General features: G+C 40.5%; 1 protein-coding gene and 1 long non-coding RNA gene across 30 annotated transcripts in view; one reads left to right on the forward strand and one right to left on the reverse strand.

Moving 5' to 3' along the window:
• Positions 1–22968, forward strand: part of LOC105481485 (mono-ADP ribosylhydrolase 2) — a 2105812-nt gene that overhangs the window by 1950270 nt on the left and 132574 nt on the right. For 22 of the 29 annotated variants that reach the window (XM_071080856.1, XM_071080850.1, XM_071080851.1 and 19 more), the window contains one exon: positions 3568–3651. The exons of the other annotated variants lie outside the window; for them this stretch is intronic. In XM_071080856.1, coding sequence (XP_070936957.1) covers positions 3568–3651 — 84 coding nt within the window. The remainder of the gene's footprint in view (positions 1–3567; positions 3652–22968) is intronic. 29 annotated transcript variants of the gene reach the window in all.
• Positions 18763–22968, reverse strand: part of LOC139358771 (uncharacterized) — a 54533-nt gene continuing 50327 nt past the window's right edge. Inside the window, exon 3 of the long non-coding RNA XR_011614277.1 lies at positions 18763–18905. This is a non-coding gene — a long non-coding RNA (uncharacterized lncRNA). The remainder of the gene's footprint in view (positions 18906–22968) is intronic.

Below are 22968 nucleotides of genomic sequence, written 5' to 3' on the forward strand. Positions count from 1 at the left end.
CAAGGCAGGAACTGTTATTATTGAGGCTTAAAAGGGATTAGTTCCTTGCTTAAATAGCAGAACCAGAATTTGAATCCGAGTTTGCCTGACCCCAAAGTTCATGTCCTTTACTTTCTTGCTCCTGTCTCCAGACTTTTATAGTAAGTAGAGGCAGGAGCATTTCAGATGGTATCAGACATGGTCATCTGCAAGGGGAGGTTCTACTCCCATGGGAGGTAGAAGAAGCAGACTGGCTTAAATGCCAAGAATTCCGTGTAAGTCCTTTAATCATCTTCCTTAATCCTTAATTCCTTAATGGCAAATGTCTTCCCATGTCCTTTCATTTCCATGACTGCACTGTTGAAATTAGCCCCAGTCTGAGTCAGCAGGGACGGAAAATTATCAACCACCTATGGAAACTCAACCACATCACAGCTGGATGCACAGTTCAGTCCCTCAGGGGACAAAGCCATGCTCCTGGCAAATCTCCAGGTTTCTACCCTCTGCCAGACATAGGGCAAGCTAAAAAACATGATACATTGTCAAGGAGAAGCATGGGGGTGCTTTTGAAGACAAGCAGAAGCAACTCTCTTCTTCACTCCCCCAGGCCAAGAGGGAAAGTTGTTCCTCCCAAGCCACAAGTAGAAACCTGGACACAGAGGCCTTATGTATCTGTGACTTTCATTTGCATGCCCCAGAACACTTTACCCATGGTGTCATGAGATGATACAATACTGTTTCATATAACACGTTTCATGTTCATATTCAACATGTATGCATGCCCAGTGACCCAAGGAGTGCTCTACAACTTTTTCAAAAATAAAATATTAGTACTTTGGCGGGGGGTGCTTAGATATTTCAAAATGTAGCACATGGATGTCTTTTTAAATAGTACCCACTGCCCAGGAATTCCTATTCTGGTGGGAAATGAAGACTTAGAAATGTAACTCACAAAAATGCAAAAAGTGATTGGAGAAATGCTGGTTTGGAGTTGAATTTCCAGCATTGGAAACTCTCTTCTTGCTCCCAGTTGCAGACGACACATTGCAGTGACATAGAAGGGTTCGATTTTTCTCCCAGTGAGGTTGCAAATGTCTCTTTGCCCATTGTATGAATCCCTTTGAGCCTAGTATTTGCACTCGGTGAGCTGCTCCAAGCATCTCATTTCTGTTTTTGCTGAACCCATTCCAAGGGTCAACATCCATCTTGCACCTGGTGACAGAAGTTTGGGGGAGTTGCTAATGTAGTCATTGGCAAATTTTTTCACCCTGGCTGTGGTAATAACCTTAGATGTGACTGACTTGCAACCACAGAAAACCTAGCCTAGTGCCCAAAGCTTTGCAGTTTATAATGCCAAAGTTTTTAATAGCACATCTATCAAATGTGGGGTTTTTTTTGTTCTGTTCCTTTTTTAATAAATGGGAAATGAGAAATGAATCGCCATAGCTCTGTAATGTAATTTTAGAATCCTGGCATGAAGGCGACAGCTGCTAAGAGAGAATTCGGCAGGGTCCCCATTATATCTTGGCCTTAAAGAAAGGCCTGGGGAAGTGAAAATAAAATCGAATTTGAAATGAAATTCTCAAGGCACTGCTAGGCACCAGGGATACGAGAGGGATTAGGAAAGACAAGTGCCCTTTTCTCATGGAATTTACATTCTTGGGGATGAGATGAGGAAGGAGACATACGGTAAAGGGATACACCAGAGAGCGAGATAATTTCAGATACAAGTGATGCGTTTGAGAGAGATTTCCTTTGTGAGCCTTTAGATTAAGCAGTCAGGGAAGGCCTTGTAGGGAGCTGAATTTGAACTGAGATTCAAAGCGCAAGAAGGGAGCAGACCTATGAATATGTGTGTTGGAGGAGTGGGGGTGAGAACAGCAGGTGCAAAGGTCCTGAGGCAGGAACCAGCCTAGCAGTGATTGAGGAACACAAAGGGAAAGGAAACTGACAAAGCTAGAGCCAAACACAAGTGGGAAGTGAGGCTAGTGTGGTAAGCAGGGCCCAAGTGATGTGCTGTGCCAGGCCTGGAATTGGATTTGGATCTTATTCTAAGCAATGGTTTTTAAACAGGCGAGCAATGTGATCTGGTTTATGTTTCAAAAGCTCACACTAGCTGCTGTGTCGAGGATAGAGTGCAGACAACAAAGAATAGAAGCGGGGAGATTAGAAGGCTAGGGGGTTATGAGATGCTGGTGCGGGCTACTGTGGTGATTCCAAAGGTTGAGCACGTTGATGAATATGAAATCTATTTTAGAATGGAGCAGAGAGGGCTATGATAGGATTTGCAATTGCTTCAACTGGAAAAGTAAATGAAGAAAAATATTGAGAATGACATCTCAGTTTGGGGTTTAAATTGCTGGGTAGATAGTGATACCATTCCTTGAGATGTGTAATACTGTGGAAAGAACAGGCTTATAAACAGCAAGTGTATGATTATATCTGACTTTAAATTTGAAATGCCTGATGAGGTCCTTTACAAAAAATTGAAAGGGCCTGATGGGAGTTGAGTGCAGGAAAGGAAATTATTAGTGCTCTGAAGTGTAGGGCATAGTTAAGTACCAGCCCCAAAGGGACAATGGGAAGGAGGTGGCTACGGGAGCCAAGAGACTTAGAGGGCCACGTGGAGAAGGCCAACTCTAGGGTCTGTAACCTTAGATTGAGGGATACAACCAGCTCATGAAAACCACCAGGTGCCTAGAAAGTAGATGCCCTGAGCTCCCCATTGGCTACATCTAATAGGAAGCCGGAGAACCAGGGAGTTCATTGATGCAATCCAGAAAATTCAGCCTCCCAGAGCACATTAGGGGTGGTGAAGGATGGAGAGTGGATCTAGAGAGGCAAACAGATATCCATTCCCAAATCCCAAACAAGATGCCCTGTAGGCTGTTGAAGACATAAGTCATGAGCTCAGAAAGAAGATCAGGACTAGATACATAAATTCACACCTAATGAAGTGTGCTATATCCAAATGAATAAACTCGGAGATATTTTCCTGACACTGTCTTCAGAACTTAATTTATTTGCCCCCATGGATAGACTTAGAGAGGCATTGAGGAAAAGAGGAAGCACAGTAATTTAAGTGGGAAATACAGAAGTTGTTTAGAATCTGGATTACTAAAAAACAGTTTGTTAAATAGAAGCAGGGTAATTTCTAGCCCCATTCCTTTCTCCATTCCTCTAGCCCTGCTTTCAGGACTGAGTAAGATGAAATTGCACCATGACAATTGTCAACTAATCTATGAAGATTGAAATCAAACACTCTTGGAGGAAAAAAAAGTTAACAGGGTTCCCTTATGGAGAATTTCTAAATTTATGAAAGCACATGTGTAAGATTTTACATTTGTGTGAATCACTAATGCTATCTACAAAAATGTTTTAGCTTAAGCCTTAAGTTTAAGTCTATGTAGATTGGAGAACCACAAGTCCTTGCCAGAATTTCGCTCAGCCATGATGACAGATGAATCTGCAATTAAGATTCAGTGTGTGTGTAGGTTTACTAAGAAGAAAACATTTTTAAATTTCAACATAATTTTGAACCCTACTGGTAAATATTTAAATGAGAATATTAAATCTTTGTGATTCCAGAGGGGTTAGAGCCAAAAGGCCTCTCTCCACCCCACAAGAAGAGCAAAGCAAAGAAGCCAGAATGTTCGAAAGACTCTAGCGAGGGTAAGTCCTGTCCCTCCTTCCTTTAGAAAATTATGCCATGAAAAGAAAATTATATTTAATTTTTAAATTATGTGTATAAACACACTCATGTTCAGATATTCCTAAGGGTTAAAATATCACAGAGAAATTATTTCATCCCTTTCTAATATGTTTGAAGATGAAGAATCAGATTCAAGTTTATTTTGTTAAGGTAAAACCCAGATTTTAAAAGTCCATTTTGTCAGTGTGATGTATTTTCCATGTCTGCAAAGCAAAAAACTGTAAGTAGTGCTTACCAGTTACATGTTCCAAAATTGTGTAAAAGTGAAGGTCAAGATTTGCATGTGATGACCAGCTTTGCAACTATTGGCTTATTGGGAAAAATGTTTTTCTGATAAATACCTTCTGAGTCTTTCCAGATTCAGACTTCAACAACGGATGCTGGAAATGGTTCCTGTCTTTAGCATTCTCTTTCATTTTCTAGGATCCTACATACCTTTGCATTTTTGCATTGAATGGGCAGGTCCCAATGGACTCAGTTTTATGAAGAAAGGACACGGTCTCTCTTTTACACACTGGTACAACATACAGTTCATTCAAATTTTCTTTTAAAATGTTGATGAGGTGTTCTTTTCATGTGAACCTCAAACCTAAGGGTAGTACAAACTTTTACACTTGATATTAGCCCAAAGGCAGAGAAGCGATAGAGTAGTACAAATTTTTTAAAGGGGGCATATTTACACCTTGTCCTTCTTGCCTTGAGCCCCACCTCCTCCACTGAGAAATGAAGAGTGTAATAATACTGATGGTGTTGGGTTGGGTCTTGAGGGAAGAAGATGCCAAGATGGAAGCAGAAGTGCAAGATAAAGGTGAGAGAAATGGGCGATGGAGCAGGAGCAGCTGAAAGGGGAGAAGAAAAGAAGGAGGCTTAGCTAGGAAGTGCCTCAGTCTGCAGTGCAGTCTGGAAGTCCAGAGGAATCCTGCACTGGACGGGAATAGCTGGGCTCTAGGGTCTCGCTTTCCCATGCTCAGTCACTGGCTGCAAGTAGTTTTGGGGAGAAAGTGGCCGGCCTCAGCAGGAACACGGTGCCACGGGGGTCCTCAAAAGTGTGGCTGCTGGGCGCTGTCAGCTTATTTATCTCCTAGCAGCAGGTCTCACTTGAACTCTTGAGCTGCTCACGTGCAGGACTGCACAGTATCCCTGTGAGTGCTGGGGCTTCCGGTGCTAAGTAATAATGCTGCTTTTTCACCTTTCTGGGAATTTAGAACCAATCGAGAAGACAAAGCTGAAACAAAGGTGGAAATCAAAGCATTAGCTTGATTACTAATGTGGTTAGGCCAGAGCATCTGGCTGCCCTGCCCCCAAACAGACTTCCTAATCCTGGATTTCAGCTGTAAATGGGAAAGCTTTAATCACTGTTCCCTCACAGGCAAGTGCAGGAGTCCTCAGCTTCCTAGACCAAGGCTGCCCTGGTCAGCTTGTTATAGGACGAGCAGACCAGGAACACGCCTTCTCTGTAGGCAGGTGGGTCTGAGAGAGACACAAGGTAGGACTGTTTCCTTCTCCCAGGCTTACTGTAAGTGAGGAGAGGTGTAGAAAGGCACAGAAGTAGATGTGATCCCTCCTCTAGACAAGGAGCGAAGGATGAACGTTTCCTACTGACAGTAAAGAACAGAAATAGCATGTGTACTGGCCTAGCACCGGCCTGGCCTTTGGCCAGTGATGGCTGTTATTATCAGTATCATAATCATGGCCATGGTAGGGTATGCACTGCCCTAATTCAGTGAAATGTGCTTGAAAGTTTAAAATTGTTCGGAGAAGAACACTTAGAACCAGGGAAAAGGCCAGCTGCAATAATTCACCCAAGATATTCAGCTTTGTTACTGCCTGGTGGGAGAGTAGCTGGGGCTTCCAAATCTCCTGTTGTAGTTCGGTCATTTTCTAGACCATCTCTTAAGGCCACACTTGGGTAATGAGCTGGGGCTTCCAAATCTCCTGTTGTAGTTCGGTCATTTTCTAGACCATCTCTTAAGGCCACACTTGGGTAATGAGCTGGGGCAAAGCAACACTCACCTTTCCCCTAGAGAAACTCCACCTCACCAAATGATTCCCACCACATCCATAACCTATGTCAAAAACTGTTTTCCAGAGCCTGAGCCTGTTGTCATTTCTGAGCCTCACGTAACGGCTATTAAGCTGTAGCAGTTCTTCCGCCTTTAATTAAACAAGGGAATTCTTCCAAGTTACTCCTTCCAATGTGTGAAAACTTCATTTACTTCCTAAATCAGTTGCTTTGTTTAAGAACATCATTCCCCAATCCTAATGACTCAATAATACAGCTTCACCTCCTATCATTATGTGGTCTAACAATCTGCTCTGAATCATAAAGATGAAAATGTGGTAACTGGATTTGCTAGCAGGGACAGTCTGTCTGTGGTGAAATGTGAATGTGAGGCACTCTCCGGAAACATGGGAATTGTGCATTTGTTCCTAAGAGGGCTTCAAAGACAAATAAAAAAAGTGAAAATGGCTGGGCAAGGAGTGAGAAAGGGAGCACCATCGGGCAGGCAGCGGTGGATGATTCCATGATGTGCTGTTGTGCTGAACCCCTCCCACCTTTAGTGGGGATGACACCAGGTTCGAGAGGCTGAGGAAGAGCCCCAGAGTCACTGAAAGAGACATGGGGTTTTCCTGGGGGCTTTCATACAGGAGAGAGAGCCTGGTGGCAGGAGCCTGGGGAGGAGGACCACAACCACTTATAAAAAACATGCAGCGACAACCTTTCCTTAACCCAAGACAAAGGGCCTCTATCCCTTGTACAACCTGAGTTCCACAGTATGGGCTGGGGGCTCAGATGTTCCCTGTAGATAAGAATCTCCAGGTTGCCACTCCTGGATTCTAGTTGAGACCTTCGAACCGCATGGAGATGCATCCACCACATGGTTCATTCTCAGGATATGCTTAAGTGATTGCTATCAGTTGGTTTACCACACATATGGCACTTATTACTTATCAATGTTTCTATTTTGACAAAATAACCTATGTCCCTGAATTCATGCATTGTACTCTTGCATGTGTTCTATTTCCCGTTATGATACAAAGAGTTACAATCATTCTTTCCTAGTGGATATGCAAATGAAATCTGCTATCACTGGAAGAGGGGCAAGTTTTAATGCTGACCATTACTCTTCTCTCTAGATCTTCTTCCCAGCTTAGAGTTATCCATGTTTTTCTAGCTTGGTCATTTCATATTTTTTTAGAAAGAGAAGCTCCTGGTATTTTTATTTATAGATCACTCGGCTTAATGCCCCAACAATGGGCCCCATCTCTCTTCTCTCCTTCTTTAGGATTCCCTGGCCCATTTCCCACCCTCACAGGTACTACCGATGTCCTCCTTTTACCTGATAACACAGATTTTCAGAAAGGGTTACAGAAAACAAACTCACCTAGATTTTCCAGCATATATAGTCATAATAACTGTATTTAGATTCAGGAGAAAAATTTCAAGAACATATGGTCAAATTTTCTCATTCTACAGAATTTTTTAAAGTACAGACTGCAAATGCTTCGTTAACTTGCCCAAGTCCATGCAGTTTGTTAATGTCACAATCTCTTCTTTTTTTTTTTTTTCTCTAGAAAAAACACAGCTTCTGAAATCCTTTTCTCTTTCTCTTTCCTGGAAATTAGAACAAATTTTTTGAAGGAAGAAATATTGTCAACATTATAACCTTGAGTTAAGCATTATTACTTTAGTAAACATCTTGCCGAGATATTGAACATCAAAATTAAAACTCAATTTCTAAATGTATTTATTTGCATTTTTATGCTGTGTACTTTTGAATATAGTGGTTTTATTATTTTAATTAAAATTTCATGAACCACTGTGTACTTTGGTTTCACATACACTCAACACCATACCAATAATGAAATTATTAGTAATTTCAAACTACTAATTGATTGGCTGTCATCTGCTATAAATGATAATGCTGTCTATGAACTAGCAAGGCATAGACAGAATTGTTTGGAAAAAAGTCTGGTTAGTACCAGTTGCATTAATTCTAACTCCCCATAATTTAGATCTTTTTTTTTTCTTACAAAAAGTTGAAAGAATAGTATTGCAGAAAACTTAGCACCTTTAATAAAGCATACTTTTCTCACACTTCTTCCTTTGTCTTTCAGAAGTAAATGCTCTACAGGTTCCTTTAGTGAAAGTCTCTCAGGACTTATTTGCCTGAAAATGGTATTATTTTGCATTATTCTTTTAAGGCAGTGTTGGTGGGTAAAAATTTGAGGTTGATGGTTATTTTCTTGCAACATTTTGAAGTTGTTTTCCTGTAGTTGTTAAGGAATATTTCAGTTTGTTTTTTGCTTCTTTTAAGCTGATCTGTTTTTCCTTTCTGTCTGCTTTGACAATCTACTCATTATCTTTTGTGTTCCATAGTATCACTATGATGTGCCTAGGTATAGATTCATTTTTATGTATCCTCTCTTAGAATTTGCTGTACTTCTTAGATCTGGGAATGGGCATCTTTCATTAGTTCTGAAAAACTCTCACATACCACTTCACCAAATATCACTTCAATCTATTACTTTCTATTCTTTCTTTCTCTGTTCTTCATGACTTTTAACCCATATCACATTTTCGTCCTCTGTGTCTCTTCTCTCTATGATGCCTTCCAGTTAATTTTTTTCAAGTCTGTCATTTAACTTGCTAATTTTCTATCCAACTGTATTTAATCTGATGTTTAACTCTTCACTGAATTTTTAATTATAGTTTTCTTTTTTGATACATTTTATTTGGTTCCTTTTCAAATATATATGGACATTTTTTATTTAATTAACACATAAAATACCTTTAATAATCTGCATCATAAATTTTAATATCGCTAGTGTGTACAAGTCTGATTCTGCAGTTTATTGACTCTGCAAACTTATGCACTTGGTTATTTCCTTGCGTATTTTGCCTTTTTGATGATCATGTTCCTTGGATTTTTACTTATGGAAGATTTTTTGATGTTGCTTTAAGAGCTCATTTATTTACACTTGGTTTTCTAAGATACCTGAAGATACCACCTTAGCAGTACCTTAAAGTACATATCAGGCTTACAGTTTTGTTTTTATTTTGTTGGCTAATGGTCCTTAAACCCATGTTAGTCCATGTATAGGATGAGGAAATCTCAACAGAGACCTTTTTCTTCCCTTTTTTTCCTCTGCGACAAATGCTAAAACTGACATAGGCAAATCTCCCACTATATTTACGACCCTAGCACGGGCCCCTCCATGCCTCACACGTGTGGCTCATTCAAATCCAAGCTCTAGCTATTGGTTCTCAAAGAGTGTTCTTGAATCTGCATCCATCAGCCTCACCTGGAAACTCACGCCTATAATCCCAGCACTTTGGGAGCCCAAGGCGGGTAGATCACTTGAGGTCAGCAGTTCAAGACCATCCTGGCCAACATGGTGAAACCCTGTCTCTACTAAAAATACAAAAATTAGTTGGGCATGGTGGCACGTGCCTGTAATCCCAGTTATTCAGGAGGCTGAGGCACAAGAATTGCTTGAACCCAGGAGGCAGAGGTTGCAGTGAGCTGAGATTGAGCCACTGCACTCCCAGCCTGGGCAACAGAGCAAGACTCAGTCTAAAAAAAACCCAAAATTCTGGGTTCACATCCCAGACCTACTGAATCAGAAACCTGAAGTGGGGTGCAGTAATCTGTGTTCTCAAAAGCGCTTCATCTGAAGATGCACGCTCAAACTTGAGAACTGTTGTTCTTGAGTCTAGGTTACCTGGGGTTGGCACATGCCTCAAAGCAAATATTGATTTCAGTGCCTGCTTAGAACTCTTGATCCTGACACTTTTATCATTTCTGTTTCTAAGAATTTCCCTTACAAAAGCACCATCTCAGCCATGTATCCAAGAATTAGATAGATGCATACATATATATGTACATACATATAGATAGATAGCGCAAATACCTACAGATATATATATACGCATACACACATATAGGTATGTATATGTGTATACCTGTAAATGTATATATGTATACACATACCTTTATATGTGTGTGTATATATGTATAGATGTGTAGGTATATGCTATCTATTGTATGTATGTATAGATACATACACTTGTGTATGCATGTATGTATATACATGCATATACGTGTGTGTGCATATATATCTGTAGGTATGTGCTATCTATATGTATGTATATATGTATGTAGGCACATACATATGGGTGTGTATATATCTGTAGGTATGTGCTATTTATATGTATACATCTATTTACTTATGTAATCACACAGACATATATGTGTATATGTGTGTATATATACACACATGTGTATATATGTAGCTCTACGTACATATAGATATATACACATATGTGTATACATATATACACATATACATATATCTATACACATACATATATTTCTAATACATAGCCTGGAAAGATACATATCAAGTTGACTTCAGAAATTATCTTGGAGGAGTGAAGAAGGAGCACAGTTGGGTTTTGGAGAGTTTAATATTCAACTTTCTAAATGTATGTGTAATTGAATATGCACACACACATATAATGAATTATTTTATAAAACAAACACATATTTTCATTAAAAAAGAACTAAATGGACTATATGCTGCTAAGTTCAGTAGCATGTTGCAAACAGTAATTTTCTCCATACCTAAGTCTCCAAAGCCTTCAGTGGCTTTTGTTCACAAATATCACTTTCCATCATATTTTTACAGAAAGCACTAGCACTTTGACTCTCGCTCCACAATTGCCTTTACATAGAATATTCAATAAGCATCCGTGGGATGCCCATTCCTCAGGAAACTGAACCCTTGCAATCCTAAATCAAGCAAACCTATATTGCACTTTAAAATATTAATGATGTCTTTTGTCAGATGAAATTATATGTGGAAACATTTTGGAAACTAGAAAGCACTATGCCAGTTTGAGGGATCTAATGATAATATTAAAGTTATTATTATTGTTATTTTACTAAAATAAATTCTTCTGAATACATGAGCCATTTATGGAACGTAGCTTGTATTTCCTGAGAGGCAGAATTTTCTTTCTGCCCCATTATTTTCTATGCATATTAAAGTATCGTGTGACATGCTGTTTTGTGAGTGGCTGGACAGAAGGGACATTCTATCTTTCAGAATGCCATGCAGCAGTTCATGCATTATATTCATAAGCATGATTTTTAATTTAATTTTTTTGACAAGTGCAGCGAAGGGTAAAATCAGGCAGTCATAATTTTGACTTTGCCATCACTCAAATGAGCTTAGTGATTGACCAGCTTTAAACAAAATAGCAGGATTCAGGAAAAGCAGCTTTTCCCTGAAGAAAAGCTTTGTTTTATCCTCTAGACCTTAAAATACCCAGAATTTAAGCAAAATGTGTAAATTTCCACGGTGAAAAATCAGAATACAATAAATGCCTATACCACCATCTTGCTTCAATCGTATTTTTCTTACATTCTGCTTGATTCCAGCCCATTCTGAACTATCCGCCACCACAAAGTAGTAGAAGGACCCAGTGGTCTCTTTTCATTTGTACTGTTGCTCCCCACACGTAATTACCCATTTAACAGACCACAGAGTTCTGTTTCAGAGTCAGCTCTAGGACTTTAAATGGGACTTAGAGAAAGCGAGTATTAAGGCATTTTCCATTGTGAGAAGGGCTGAATCTACCAAGGCAGAGAAACCACAGGTTCTGTTTGACCAGGAATGATCCCAATTTATGCATATTGCCATTGGCATTTGTTAGCAATGTTCCCTTTCACTCCTGGAGGCAACCCAAGTTTGGTGATAATGTATATGGACCCTCATACCCACAGAGAAACAGTTCAGTATGAGCATGGACAGAACTCTCAATTGTTCATGTTCTGCTTCCTACTTGGGCAGTTTTTCTAACCTAAGACTCGGTTTCTTCATACATTAAATGTATGGAAGGGAAACCGATCTTGCAGGACTGCAGGGCAATTTAAATAAGATGATTTATGGAAAACACCAGGAACGTTGACTAGACAGAAGAGCTGGTCAGTGAGTATATTGAATTTCAAACAAGAAGAGCTCCCTCCCACCAAAAACTCCCCTACCTTGCTTATTAATGCTTGAAATTCCTTTTAACATGAACAAAATACTTTTGCAAGCAGAGATACATTTTTAAATGCATTGCTTGCATCGCACATCTGGCTGGGTTTGTTTCTCTTCTCTTTCCCTTAGGTTCACTCAGCACACTCTGCATGCCTCCCCACCCCAGCCCTCAGTTGCACCAATTCCAGTGCCAAAGGGACTTTCTTCCAGTCTGTCTTCATCTTCCTGATCTCTATTCCCCTTCTCCTCAAGTCCAGATTCCCAAGAAACTACAGGAGGTCCCCCACTTACGATGGTTTGATTTAGGATTTTTTGACTTGATGGTGTGAAAGCAGTAGACATTCAGTAGAAATCTTCCTTTGGATTTGAATTTTGATGTTCTCCTGGACTCTCGATATGATAGTCTCTCCTGATGCTGCTCAGTGAGCCACAGCTCCCAGTCAGCCGCACCATCACGACGGTAAACAACTGATACTGCACTCTAGAGTGGCCTGTGTTGTCAGCAGTTTTTGGATATTGTGTTTTGTGTTTTCACATTCCATCATGTCTACAAAATGCCCATCTGTGCAAGTTAGGTGTACTAAATGCATTTTTTGCTTACAGTATTTTCAACCTACAATGGGTTTGTCAGGACATAAGCCCATCTTAAGTCAAGGAGCATCAGCAGCCTATCTCCAATATTTACACAACCACACACCTCAATCATTTCTCAGTCTCTACTTACTGTCTCTAAAACTTTATGGAGGATACCAGGTTAGTTCAGGGGCAAGAGGAAAGAGGTAGTCTCTAGTTATCAGCCCTCAGTTCAGAGCTTGCCACTGAGACAGTCATTGTTTGGTCCTCATGGTCCCTTGAGATCTGTTGACTCTCAACTATTTCTGTAAGATGCTGGGACCAAGAATCTCTCTTCTGAAGCTGGGCCTTACTCTTACTGCCTGTGGTCTTCTTTCCCTGATAAATGTTTCTCAAAATATGGCCAATGGTACCCTGGGGGAGGTCCCCCAAAACCCTTCCAGCGATCCACAAGGTCAAAATTAATTTTGCATGGAGCTGTGCTCCCAGAAGTCTCCACTCACATGGAATTCAGTGTGCATGAGGTCCTCTATAGTTATGCAAAAGGATGCTACTGCAGAATCATCTACTGCATCCTTCCTCCAACCACATCGGCATAGCTGCCCACCATCCAGTTTCTCCAAGCACTCATTCCACATACTTTTATAATGCCTACCATTTGACAGTACAGATATTGTTCTAAGCCCTGAACACAATACAATATATAATATATGTATTATATTAATCTATTATGAGCCCCTGCTTTCTTGGGGCTTATATTCTACATCTAAAATAACATCCCTGCTCTCTTGGGGCTTTTATTCTAGGGTATGTGGCATTGGGGGTTGGCAGATATAAAATGGATACAGTGTATAATAAATTATTTATCTATTGCTGCCTGAAAATTTATCCTAAAGCTTCAACCAACGATAAGCGCTTATTATCTCAGAGTTTCTGTCAGTCAGGAATTGGAGAGTAGCATATCTTGAGGTTCTGGGCCACCGTATCTCATGCTAATGTGTGGCAGTTTAGGTCACGAGAGATGGCTTCTACCTTGCGCCCTCTCGCATCACTTGCTCTGGGATAAGGCAGCCGCCACGTCTGAGGGCCCTCCAGCAGCTCGGCGGAGAGGTTCTCATGGCAAGGAGCTGAGGCCCCCCGCTGGCAGCCAGCACCAAGTTATAAGTCATGTGAGAGGACCATCTTGGAGTCAGATCCTCCAGTCCCAAGAAAGCCCCCAGGTGACTGCAGACCTAGCTGACATTGTGACAACTTCATGGGAGACCTCATGCCAAGAGCCATGGAGAAAAATCAAGCAGGGGAGGAGCTGGGGAATGCCTAAGGGTGTATCAGTGTGGGAGTGAGTGTGTGTGTGTGGTGGGGGAAATTAGGAGACAGTTGGGTTGGGTTTTAAAGTATGTTGGATCTCTCTGATTATTAAGTTTGCATTTGAGAAGAAATCTGAAAAACATAAAGGGGTAAGCCAGGCAGCTGTCTGGGAAGAGAGTGTTCCAGTAGAGGAAACAGTAAGTGGGCCGGGTGCGGTGTCTCACATCTGTAATTCCAGGCTCTTTGGGAGGCCGAGGCGGGCAGATCACTAGAGGTCAGGAGTTCGAGGCTAAAAATACAAATATTAGCCAGGCATAGTGGCGCACGCCTGTAATTCCAGCTACTTCGGAGGCTGAGGCAGGAGAATGGCTGGAACCCGGGAGGCGGAGGTTGCAGTGAGCCGAGATCGCGCCACTTCCCTCCATCCTGGGTGACGAGAGTGACACTCTGTCTCAAAAAAACCAAAACAACAAAACAGTAAGTGCCAAAGCCCCAGTGATCAAGGCGTCTGACTTATCCTAATAAAAAGCAAGAAGGTCCCTGTGACAGCAGCAACAGAGAGCAAAGGGGAAGAGAGTAACTGGAGAGGTCACGGGGGCCGATCCTGGAGATGAGTGGGTGCCACACTTGGGTGTGCATGAGAATCACCCGAGAGTGTGGGAAACCCAGATTTCAGGGTCTCACCCCCAGTCTCTGAATCAGTAGGTTTGGAGATGGGGCAGAGAATCTGCACGTCCAATAATTTTCCAGGTGATGCTGATGCCCTGCAGTGGAGATTATATCTTGAGAATCACTGCCTTGGGCATTGTTGACCACTGTAAGAACTTTGGCTGCTTCTGTCAGTGAGATGTTAAGAGAGTATTTGAAGCAGAGATAGGACATGCTCTAGCTTACATTTTAAAAGGAACCTTCTTGTTACTGTGTTGGGGACAGACTGTGAGGGGCTAAGGGCAAAACCAGGAAAGAGTTTATTGGAGCAAGGGATATGAATGGCTTGACCCAAGTAGCAGCGAAAGGCAAGAGTGAGAATTGGTTGCTTTTGGGCATATGTTAAAGGTAAAGCCAACAGAATTCGCAGACATGTTGGATGTGGCATGTGAGAGAAAGAGAGGAGGCACGGATGAGTGTTTTCATTCTCTCCACAACTACTGAATCCAGAATAGAAGTCATACCCTGGTTATACTTAATTCAAACATTGCAGGAAAAACAGTTCTTCACTAGTCATACAGTCTGCTTGTCCCTCTTGTCTTCTTGCTCTCCTCACCCCAGGAAGGTCATAGAAGTGCACCCCAAGGCCAAAGTTCCTTTTTTTACATTTTTAATTTTTTTGCTGTTGCTTTTTTAGAGACAGGGTCTCACTATGTTGCTGAGGCTGGTCTTGAACTCCTGAACTCAAGTGACCCTCCAGCCTCGGCCTCCGAAAGTGCTGGGATTACAGGCATGAGCCATGGTGCCCAGCCCAAATTTCTAATTAGGCAAAAGCAAAACTTTCAGGCACAAAGAAAAATCTCCTAAATATCAAAAAGAGTAAAAGCACAAAAATATTGACACAAACTGAGTAAAAAGATTATTTTATGTGATTTAGATAGTATGATTTCAACATGTTTCTCCCCATAAAAGGTGTTTTTTTTATTGTTGTTGTCTTGTTGCTTTTCAATAAGCAACTTCCCAGTTAAGGAATGAGCGTGTAATTGCTGTCATTTATGATTGCCAAGCTCAAGAAGACAGTAAGAAAGACAGAAAGGAAGGAGATAAAGAAAGAAGGAAGAGAGGGAGGAAAGAGGTGGGGGAGAGGGAGAAAAGGGAAAATATAGTTGCAAGCTAATGGAAAGACCCCTGAACTAGGAATCAGATCCCTGAATTCTGTTTTCATCCCTTAGGTGTACATATATCATTTTCTTTACCTCATGTCTCTCAGGTCCATTTAGATATCAAATTCTGTAATTCTACAAACCATCATATTCATGAACATTGATTCTTTATGAGCTCTTTTCTTCATGCTCAGTAAATATTTCCATCCTTAATTCAAAGCACAGAATCATGGTTTTTCATGGCCAAGTGGGCCTCTGAGAACATCTAGGGCAACACTCTCGTTTCACAGATGAGGAAACTTTCTTTTAAAACTTCTCTGAAATTGTCTAGAGGAGTCATGAAAGGTGATACTCAATTCACTATTTAAAAACTAAAGGAAAAAAATCAGTTTTTCAGGGCATAGACAGTGGATCATTTTATAGTAATTTTAAAGGTACCTTTCTTTAAATGTTATAGATGTCTGTGAGTAATTTGGACTATAGGTTTAACCATTTGTCTATTATGATTTCCTCAACCAAGGATGAAGAATGCATCAGTCATATGCATTTGCCTTTGTTTTGTTGAAAACTGAGTCCTTGGGTTTATAGAACTAAAGCATTAGAATGATTGTTTTCAATGTTGGCACCGTGTCAATAGGACATTTGAGGACTTATAGTATTAGGTACTAATTTTTCAACAGAGAAAGGGTTTGTTTTGTCTTTAAGGAGAGGTATTGCTATTTGAACAATGTTGAATTTTCATGTTATGATTTTGTAGCTGTATTTCAAAATTCCAGTTTTCTAATGTAACAAAGTTGTGCTTTCCTACTATACCAGAGAGAGCCTCAAAACTGTCCACCTACACTAGAATTTCCTGGATTCACGCCACACTCTCCTAATGCCTCACTCAAGCGTGCCTGTTCTCCCCTACCTCTTGTCACTCTGGAGCCATCAGAGATAGTCTTAGGAAATGATTTCACCTCCAGGGATCACCATGCCTGAGGAATGATATGCAGAAACCCAGGGTACTGTATTCTCCGTAGACAGAAAATGCTAGCAGAACCACTTGAATCATTTCTCAATTCTCCATCCTGAGAATTCCCCACTGGCTTCTAAGAATCTTTGCTGCTGGCAGAAGGAAAGTAGATATGGGGTTTGAGAGGAAAGGGGTAGAGGGAAGGGGAGACTGGCTCTAGAATGTGGGGCAAAAGTGGAATGTTTTGCTGAGTGCTTACTGAACAGTTGCAAACTGCCACCCTTGGAAGAACCTCTCATTCAGCCACTTACGGTGAATCCTAAAAGGCAGATGCTTGCACCTAGCCCAACCCTTCACCAAATCAGAAAGCCGCATGTTAACTAGATGCAATGCATCTTTGGAGCACCATTTCTTTTGCCTTTGTTTTTTATTTTAAAACAATTTCAAACTTATAGCAAATTTGCAAGTACAGTAAAAAGAATCTTTTTATCCTGAACCATTTGGGAATATGTTGCCAATCTTCTATCCCCAAAAATTTCACTGAGCATTTTCTACAAACTTGGGCATTCTTCCTGCATGAGCACAATAAAACAATCAAAATTAGAACAGGAACATTGATATATCACTACTATCTAATTTTCAGATCTCAATTTAAGTTTCAACATTTTTCCAATGATGCTCTTTGTAACAACAACAACAAAAAAAACCCTTTCAAACTCAAATTTCTCATTTCGCTGTCACATCTCTTTATTCTCCTCTAGCCTGGAACAGTTTCCCAACCTTAATTTGACTTTACTGCCCTTGACAGTTTTGAAGATTGCAGGTCTATTATCTGGTGAAATGTTTGCAGTTTGAGTTGGTCTGATGTTTTCTCATGGCTGGATTCAAGTGATGCATCTTTGAAGAACTATCCCAGAAGTGATATTGCATACTTCTTATGGCAGGCTTTGAAGGGCCTGTTATCTCAATTTGTTCCATTATCGACAATACTCACTCGCTTTGATTACTTGATTAAGGTGGTGTCTCAGAGGCTCCTCAACTACACAGCTGCTTTTCTTCTGTTTGTCATTGATGAGTACCCCTTGTGGGAAGGCACAATGAAACTAGGTAAATGGCCCATTCCTCATTAAACTTTCAATTTACTCATTTGTGTACTTATTTGTATCCTCGTGGACTCAGCATTTTCCATTTTATTCCATGGGTTATAATAATGCCCTAGCCTTGGTACCCACCAATTCTTCAAGGAGGTTTGGTTTCTTTTAGTGAAGAAGTGTATTTGGAAACTAAATCTGAGTATTAAGTGTGTGGATCACAATTTGAGATATATTATTTAAAATAGAATGATCAGATTATATTGATGGTTCAATGTGGGGAACCAGCTCACAAGAGCAGTCAATCACGTCTTCCTGATGAATTCACCCAACTGCCAGAATGGTTTTCTTATAGACCTTCCATTATGGCTGTTGCCAAGAGAGCAAATTGTCCAACTGTGGTGAAGTTTTGCAGAGTACAGCCCAATGAGGATGGGGAGAACGTGGAAATCTGTTTGGTGTTTAGGGTTTCTAAAAGTGTTAGAAACTCAGTCCTGTTGTCAAATTTTGCTTGTCCATTATGTAACATCAAATCATCAATTAGTAAACGGTTAATATTACATATGTAGGCATGCCTGTGAATTGTTTATGCACTCTTTTTTTTTGTCCTCTTTTTGTTGCAAATGTTAAAATACACATGAGACAAAGGTCACATTTCTACACTGATGACGCGATGTGCTGTGAGTGTGGACGGTCATTTTGCTAATTCTCCTCATTGGTGGTTTCGTTAGATGGATGATTTCCCTGAATTAGCCATCATAACTGCCATCTGTTCCTGTGCATAGATACAGAGATCTAAAGGGTAGAGGTCAGGAAGAATTTTAATAAGGGCTGTGTGCTCAGTTGCCTCTGTTTGTCTCTCTAGAACATTCTCTAGACTGCTTTTTGCCTGAGACCCTCCCCTAAGGGGCTGCATTGACTGGACTCCCTCACCCTCAAGCTTTGGGTTGATTAACCAATATTTCTCAATTTTTTTTTCATGATTACACTCCCTAAGGAGGCTTTTTGGACATTCTTTTTCTAATTGTCTCTGCCTGACCATGAAATTTTAATACCATAAATATATAGCAGATCTCTTTATGAACTGTGTCTTTTGGAGGGCACAGACCTTTATAACAGCCAAGGGTTTTTTGCTGGTTTTTTTTGTTTGTTTGTTTTTGTTGTTTTTTTTTTTTTTCCTTTTTACCCTGCCAATGACAAATGTTTGCTCCCCATTGGGAAGGCATGTGCTAGACCAGTGGAAGTCATTTAAGGGAGATTGGAGAATGGGGGGAAAAGTACTAAGGACAAAAAGACATTTATTCTCTTTGACCCTTGCTGCCAGACAGAAATGACTTGACCCAAGGACACAGCACTTGCGGGTGGCCTTCTCCACCTCCAGCTATTGCTTGGTTTCAGCCGACCCCTCCCTTTCTCTTCTCAGGCTGAAAACAAGCAGAGATAGGAAGATGTGAGTAAGGGGGTCTTAATACCTACTTTGTATAATAATGGGGCTCAGGATTTCTGAGTGAGAAGATCGAGGGTAGGTACAGTCAAGGAAATAAGAACTCTGGATTCCTGTCTATGCAAATTGAGTCAAGCCAAGTCTCTGATCTCTGTCAAATGAAGAATTAATCTTATGATTTTGATGTTCTCTCCCAAAGCCCCTGGTTCTGTTACGCCATCATCAACTCACTTTTCTGTTTCCTGTTTAAAGTCATTTTCCCTCAAAGTTTGCTGACTCCAAATTCTGTTGCTTTTGCTGAGAAGACAGTCACACTGCTGTCCACGCAGCTCCACTCAATCAAGTGTGAGCTTCAAGTCCTCCGTGGCACCATGCATTATTTCAAGAGTTATTCTTCCTTTGTGTATGAAAATTTGCATTATGAATGTGTGCCATCAGAGAAGTAATGGGAAATTGGGGATTGTGCTGTGGTCAAGTCAGAGGACATATGTGTGTGTGTGTGTGTGTGTGTGTGTGTGTGTGTGTGTGTAGCTATCACCATTCTTTTTCTCTAAAAGAAAGTTTTGATGGTAGATGAGGGTGTGAGACCACTAGATTCAAAAGTGGAGGATGTAAAAGAATTTGGAAATAGATTAAACACAATTCTAGAGTTGTCTATGAAGCTCTCTTTATAAAGTATCTTCATATGCAACAGCACACGTAGTAGGCACTTTCTGATGACGGTCACAACAGAGCTCAGAATGGCTGAAGCCCTGAAATGATGCACACTGTATATGAAATTGAACACATCAGGCCACGAATGTTTTTAAATCTGTAATTTAAAAAACTCCCAAGGTGTCGCCAATGTGAAAATAAGCGAGAGCCACAAGCAACCTACCACATGGTTTGTAGAGGCCAAGATTCTCTCAGATTCAAGGATAGAAAAGCCATTTAAAACTGTTTTAAGCAAACTTGTATCTGAAAAGTCTATGTGATACTTAATTAGATAATTTACCAGTTGCATCAGAACTAGGTCTCTCTACCCATCTCTGTGCTCTGCCTCCCTCTGTGTTGGCTCTATTTCATACTCTCACCTCTCTGGGACAAAGGTGACCACTAACTGCTCTCCCATCAACCCCAGTGTAAGTGGCATACTTCTTTCTCAATAGCTCCCATGAAAGAGCTGAAATTGTTTCATTGTCTCTGATTGGCTAGACTCTGATTGAGTGTCTACCCTTGAACCAATCGCTGTGGCCATGGACATGTAGTGCCCTGACTAGATCTAGGACACATGGCAACTCTGGGACTGGGAGGTGCAGGGGTGGAGCAACATGGTTAGCTATAGTTAAAACTATGGACCAAGTAGGAGCTGAGTGGTTCCCCAGAGGAAAACAGGGGAAGTATCAACAGGGAAAATAGACTGTATGCCTTCTATTCTAGTTCATTGTCAGTAAATATTATTTGATCATTGAATTCTTGTGTCATGTTCTTTAAAGACAGACAGTAAGAGTTAAGAGGACATAATATCATGGCTAACAATGTTGTTGTAAATTCGTTATTAATTCTTCTCTTTCCACTCTTGCTTTATTATAAAAATCAAAGGGGACTTTCAGGAAAGCGTTAACACTACTTAAAAGCCCCACCTCGAAGACTGCAGGTGTGGAGAGAAGCTGTAGTTAAAGTGGACCCAGCCAGGATAAATGTGAAGGATAGGCAAGAAGCACTGGTAGGTGAAGGTGAATAGTGCAAGGGTATGGACTGAAAATCAGTGAGGTGGGAGAAGTGAGAAAACACCAGCGGAGGAAATAAAAGCAAAACAAAAGAGAGAATGCCACCACTGTATGTTTTTGCTGGGATTATCCATAGGAAACAGACATGTGGAAAAGGATCCTGTGACTAAGAATAGGGCGTATAGGAAGTAAATAGTACTGTTAGCCTAAAAGAGAGTACATTGGAAAGCAATGTGGAATTCAACTTTTAAAATTTGCATGTTGGGCATGTGGGCATGTGCCTGTAATCCCGGCTACTCAGGAGGCTCAGGCAGGAGAATCGCTTGAACCCAGGAGACAGAGGTTGCAGTGAGCCGAGATTGTGCCATTGCACACCAGCCTGGGCAGCAAGAACAGAACTCCATCTCAAAAAACAAAAAACAAAAGAACCACAAAATTGCATGTTTGCTTTTTAAAACGTTGTTCTGTGTTTCCAAGCTGTTTTGACAGTGGGTCAAAGGAATGCCAATAGTACTGATTATGAGTGGCTTCATTTTAAATGGCAGCCCCAAGCAAAGGTGAAATTTGAACTTCTGTTTACATTTAGAAATTCTCGGATTGTCTGGTAACCTTGTCTTTAGAAGCCTGATGTTTATATATTGGCAGCCACAGGGAATTATTTCCCTTTGGGTGTTCAATTGCTATCCAATTTCCTTATGTACTGCCCATTAAATTAGGAAATGTTGGATGTCATCATCTGCTTCACTTTCCAATCACTTTACCAGTAATAGGCTTCAATAACTAGTGCCTTGCAGTGCTGTTTTGCAAGCCATGGTTTCCTCAGGATGCGTTTTAAAAAATAGATACCAGAAGTAATGTGAAGAGCCAGTTTATAGGTTTAAGACCTGATTTTGAGATTCATAGAAGGAGGCTGAATCCTGAGGTTTTTCTTTTCAACTTACTCACTATACAGTGTGTTATATTTCCAAATACGAATCTTGGTAAGGACAGGTTTGAAGCAGTCTAGCTCCATTGAACACAAATGTTGGTTATCGGTGAAACATGATGAAAATATCACATCTCTCATCTACCAAAAGGTGCCTTCAGTGGAGGTTATTGGAATGCAAAGAGGATGTTTGTTGGATCCGGGAATAAAAAACAAATAAGGTTCTAAAACAAAAGGTAGCTTTGATTTGACATTGAATGGTCAATGTCAAATGCCAGAAATTTAATTAAATTTTAATTGAAATATAATTCTGCATGAAATGAAATTTAATTATATGACAATGAGTATTTGCATACAGTAAGTTAGGAAAGTTTTCTAAAGTCAGTTGGAAAGGCACCATGCAGTGTGTCGTAACAAAAAGGACAGCGGCAACAAGGCCAGTCAGGGTTTGAATCCTGGCTCTACCACTGACTGGCTCTCAGCCTCAGTTTTCTCATCTGTAAAATGGGAATAATAGTTCTTACTCTGCTTACTTGGCAAAGATTAGAAGTAAAATGTGGCCGGGCACGGTGGCTCAAGCCTGTAATCCCAGCACTTTGGGAGGCCGAGGCGGGCGGATCACAAGGTCAGGAGATCGAGACCACAGTGAAACCCCGTCTCTACTAAAAATACAAAAAATTAGCCGGGTGCGGTGGCGGGCGCCTGTAGTCCTAGCTACTCAGGAGGCTGAGGCAGGAGAATGGCGTGAACCCAGGAGGCGGAGCTTGCAGTGAGCCGAGATCGCGCCACTGCACTCCAGCCTGGGCAACAGCGTGAGACTCCGTCTCAAAAAAAAAAAAAAAAAAAAAAAAAAAAAAAAGAAGTAAAATGTATTATTTAAAAAACCATTCATAATGCCTGACATTTAAGAACATATTAGGCATTCAAAAATGGTAGCTATTATCACTATTATTATTATTATTTCTTCTGGGGAATAGATATCCATTGTCCCTCTTCTCTTCATAGAAAAAAAATATCCAGAAAACAATGCCTTTTTAAATAACCTGGTTGTAGAATTCAAACTGACTCTGTCCAACAAAATTATGTATAAGGTTGGGAGAGAGTTTTGCTAGTTTCCTAGAAAAAGTATTGTCAAATTCCTTTTTTCTTGTGGGTACTTTCTCCCTAAATTCTTTTTTTGTAACTTTTAGTTTCGTCTGTGTAGAAATATTCTTGGCCATCTCTCTGTTGCTATCCCTTCAGTAAGTCTGCAATTATTTTTTCAACAGGTGGCAGCCCAAAGAATCATAAGCCCTTATGAGCTAACAGTGAAGTTTCAGCCAAGAAAAGAAATTAAAAAAAAAAAAAAAAAACAGTTTCCTGAAAATTGTAACATACATAAGTTTGGAATGTACTTGTTTGTTTGTGTC

The sequence above is a fragment of the Macaca nemestrina genome, chromosome 15 (genome assembly GCF_043159975.1).
Source record: "Macaca nemestrina isolate mMacNem1 chromosome 15, mMacNem.hap1, whole genome shotgun sequence".
NCBI classification, from domain to species: domain Eukaryota; kingdom Metazoa; phylum Chordata; class Mammalia; order Primates; family Cercopithecidae; genus Macaca; species Macaca nemestrina.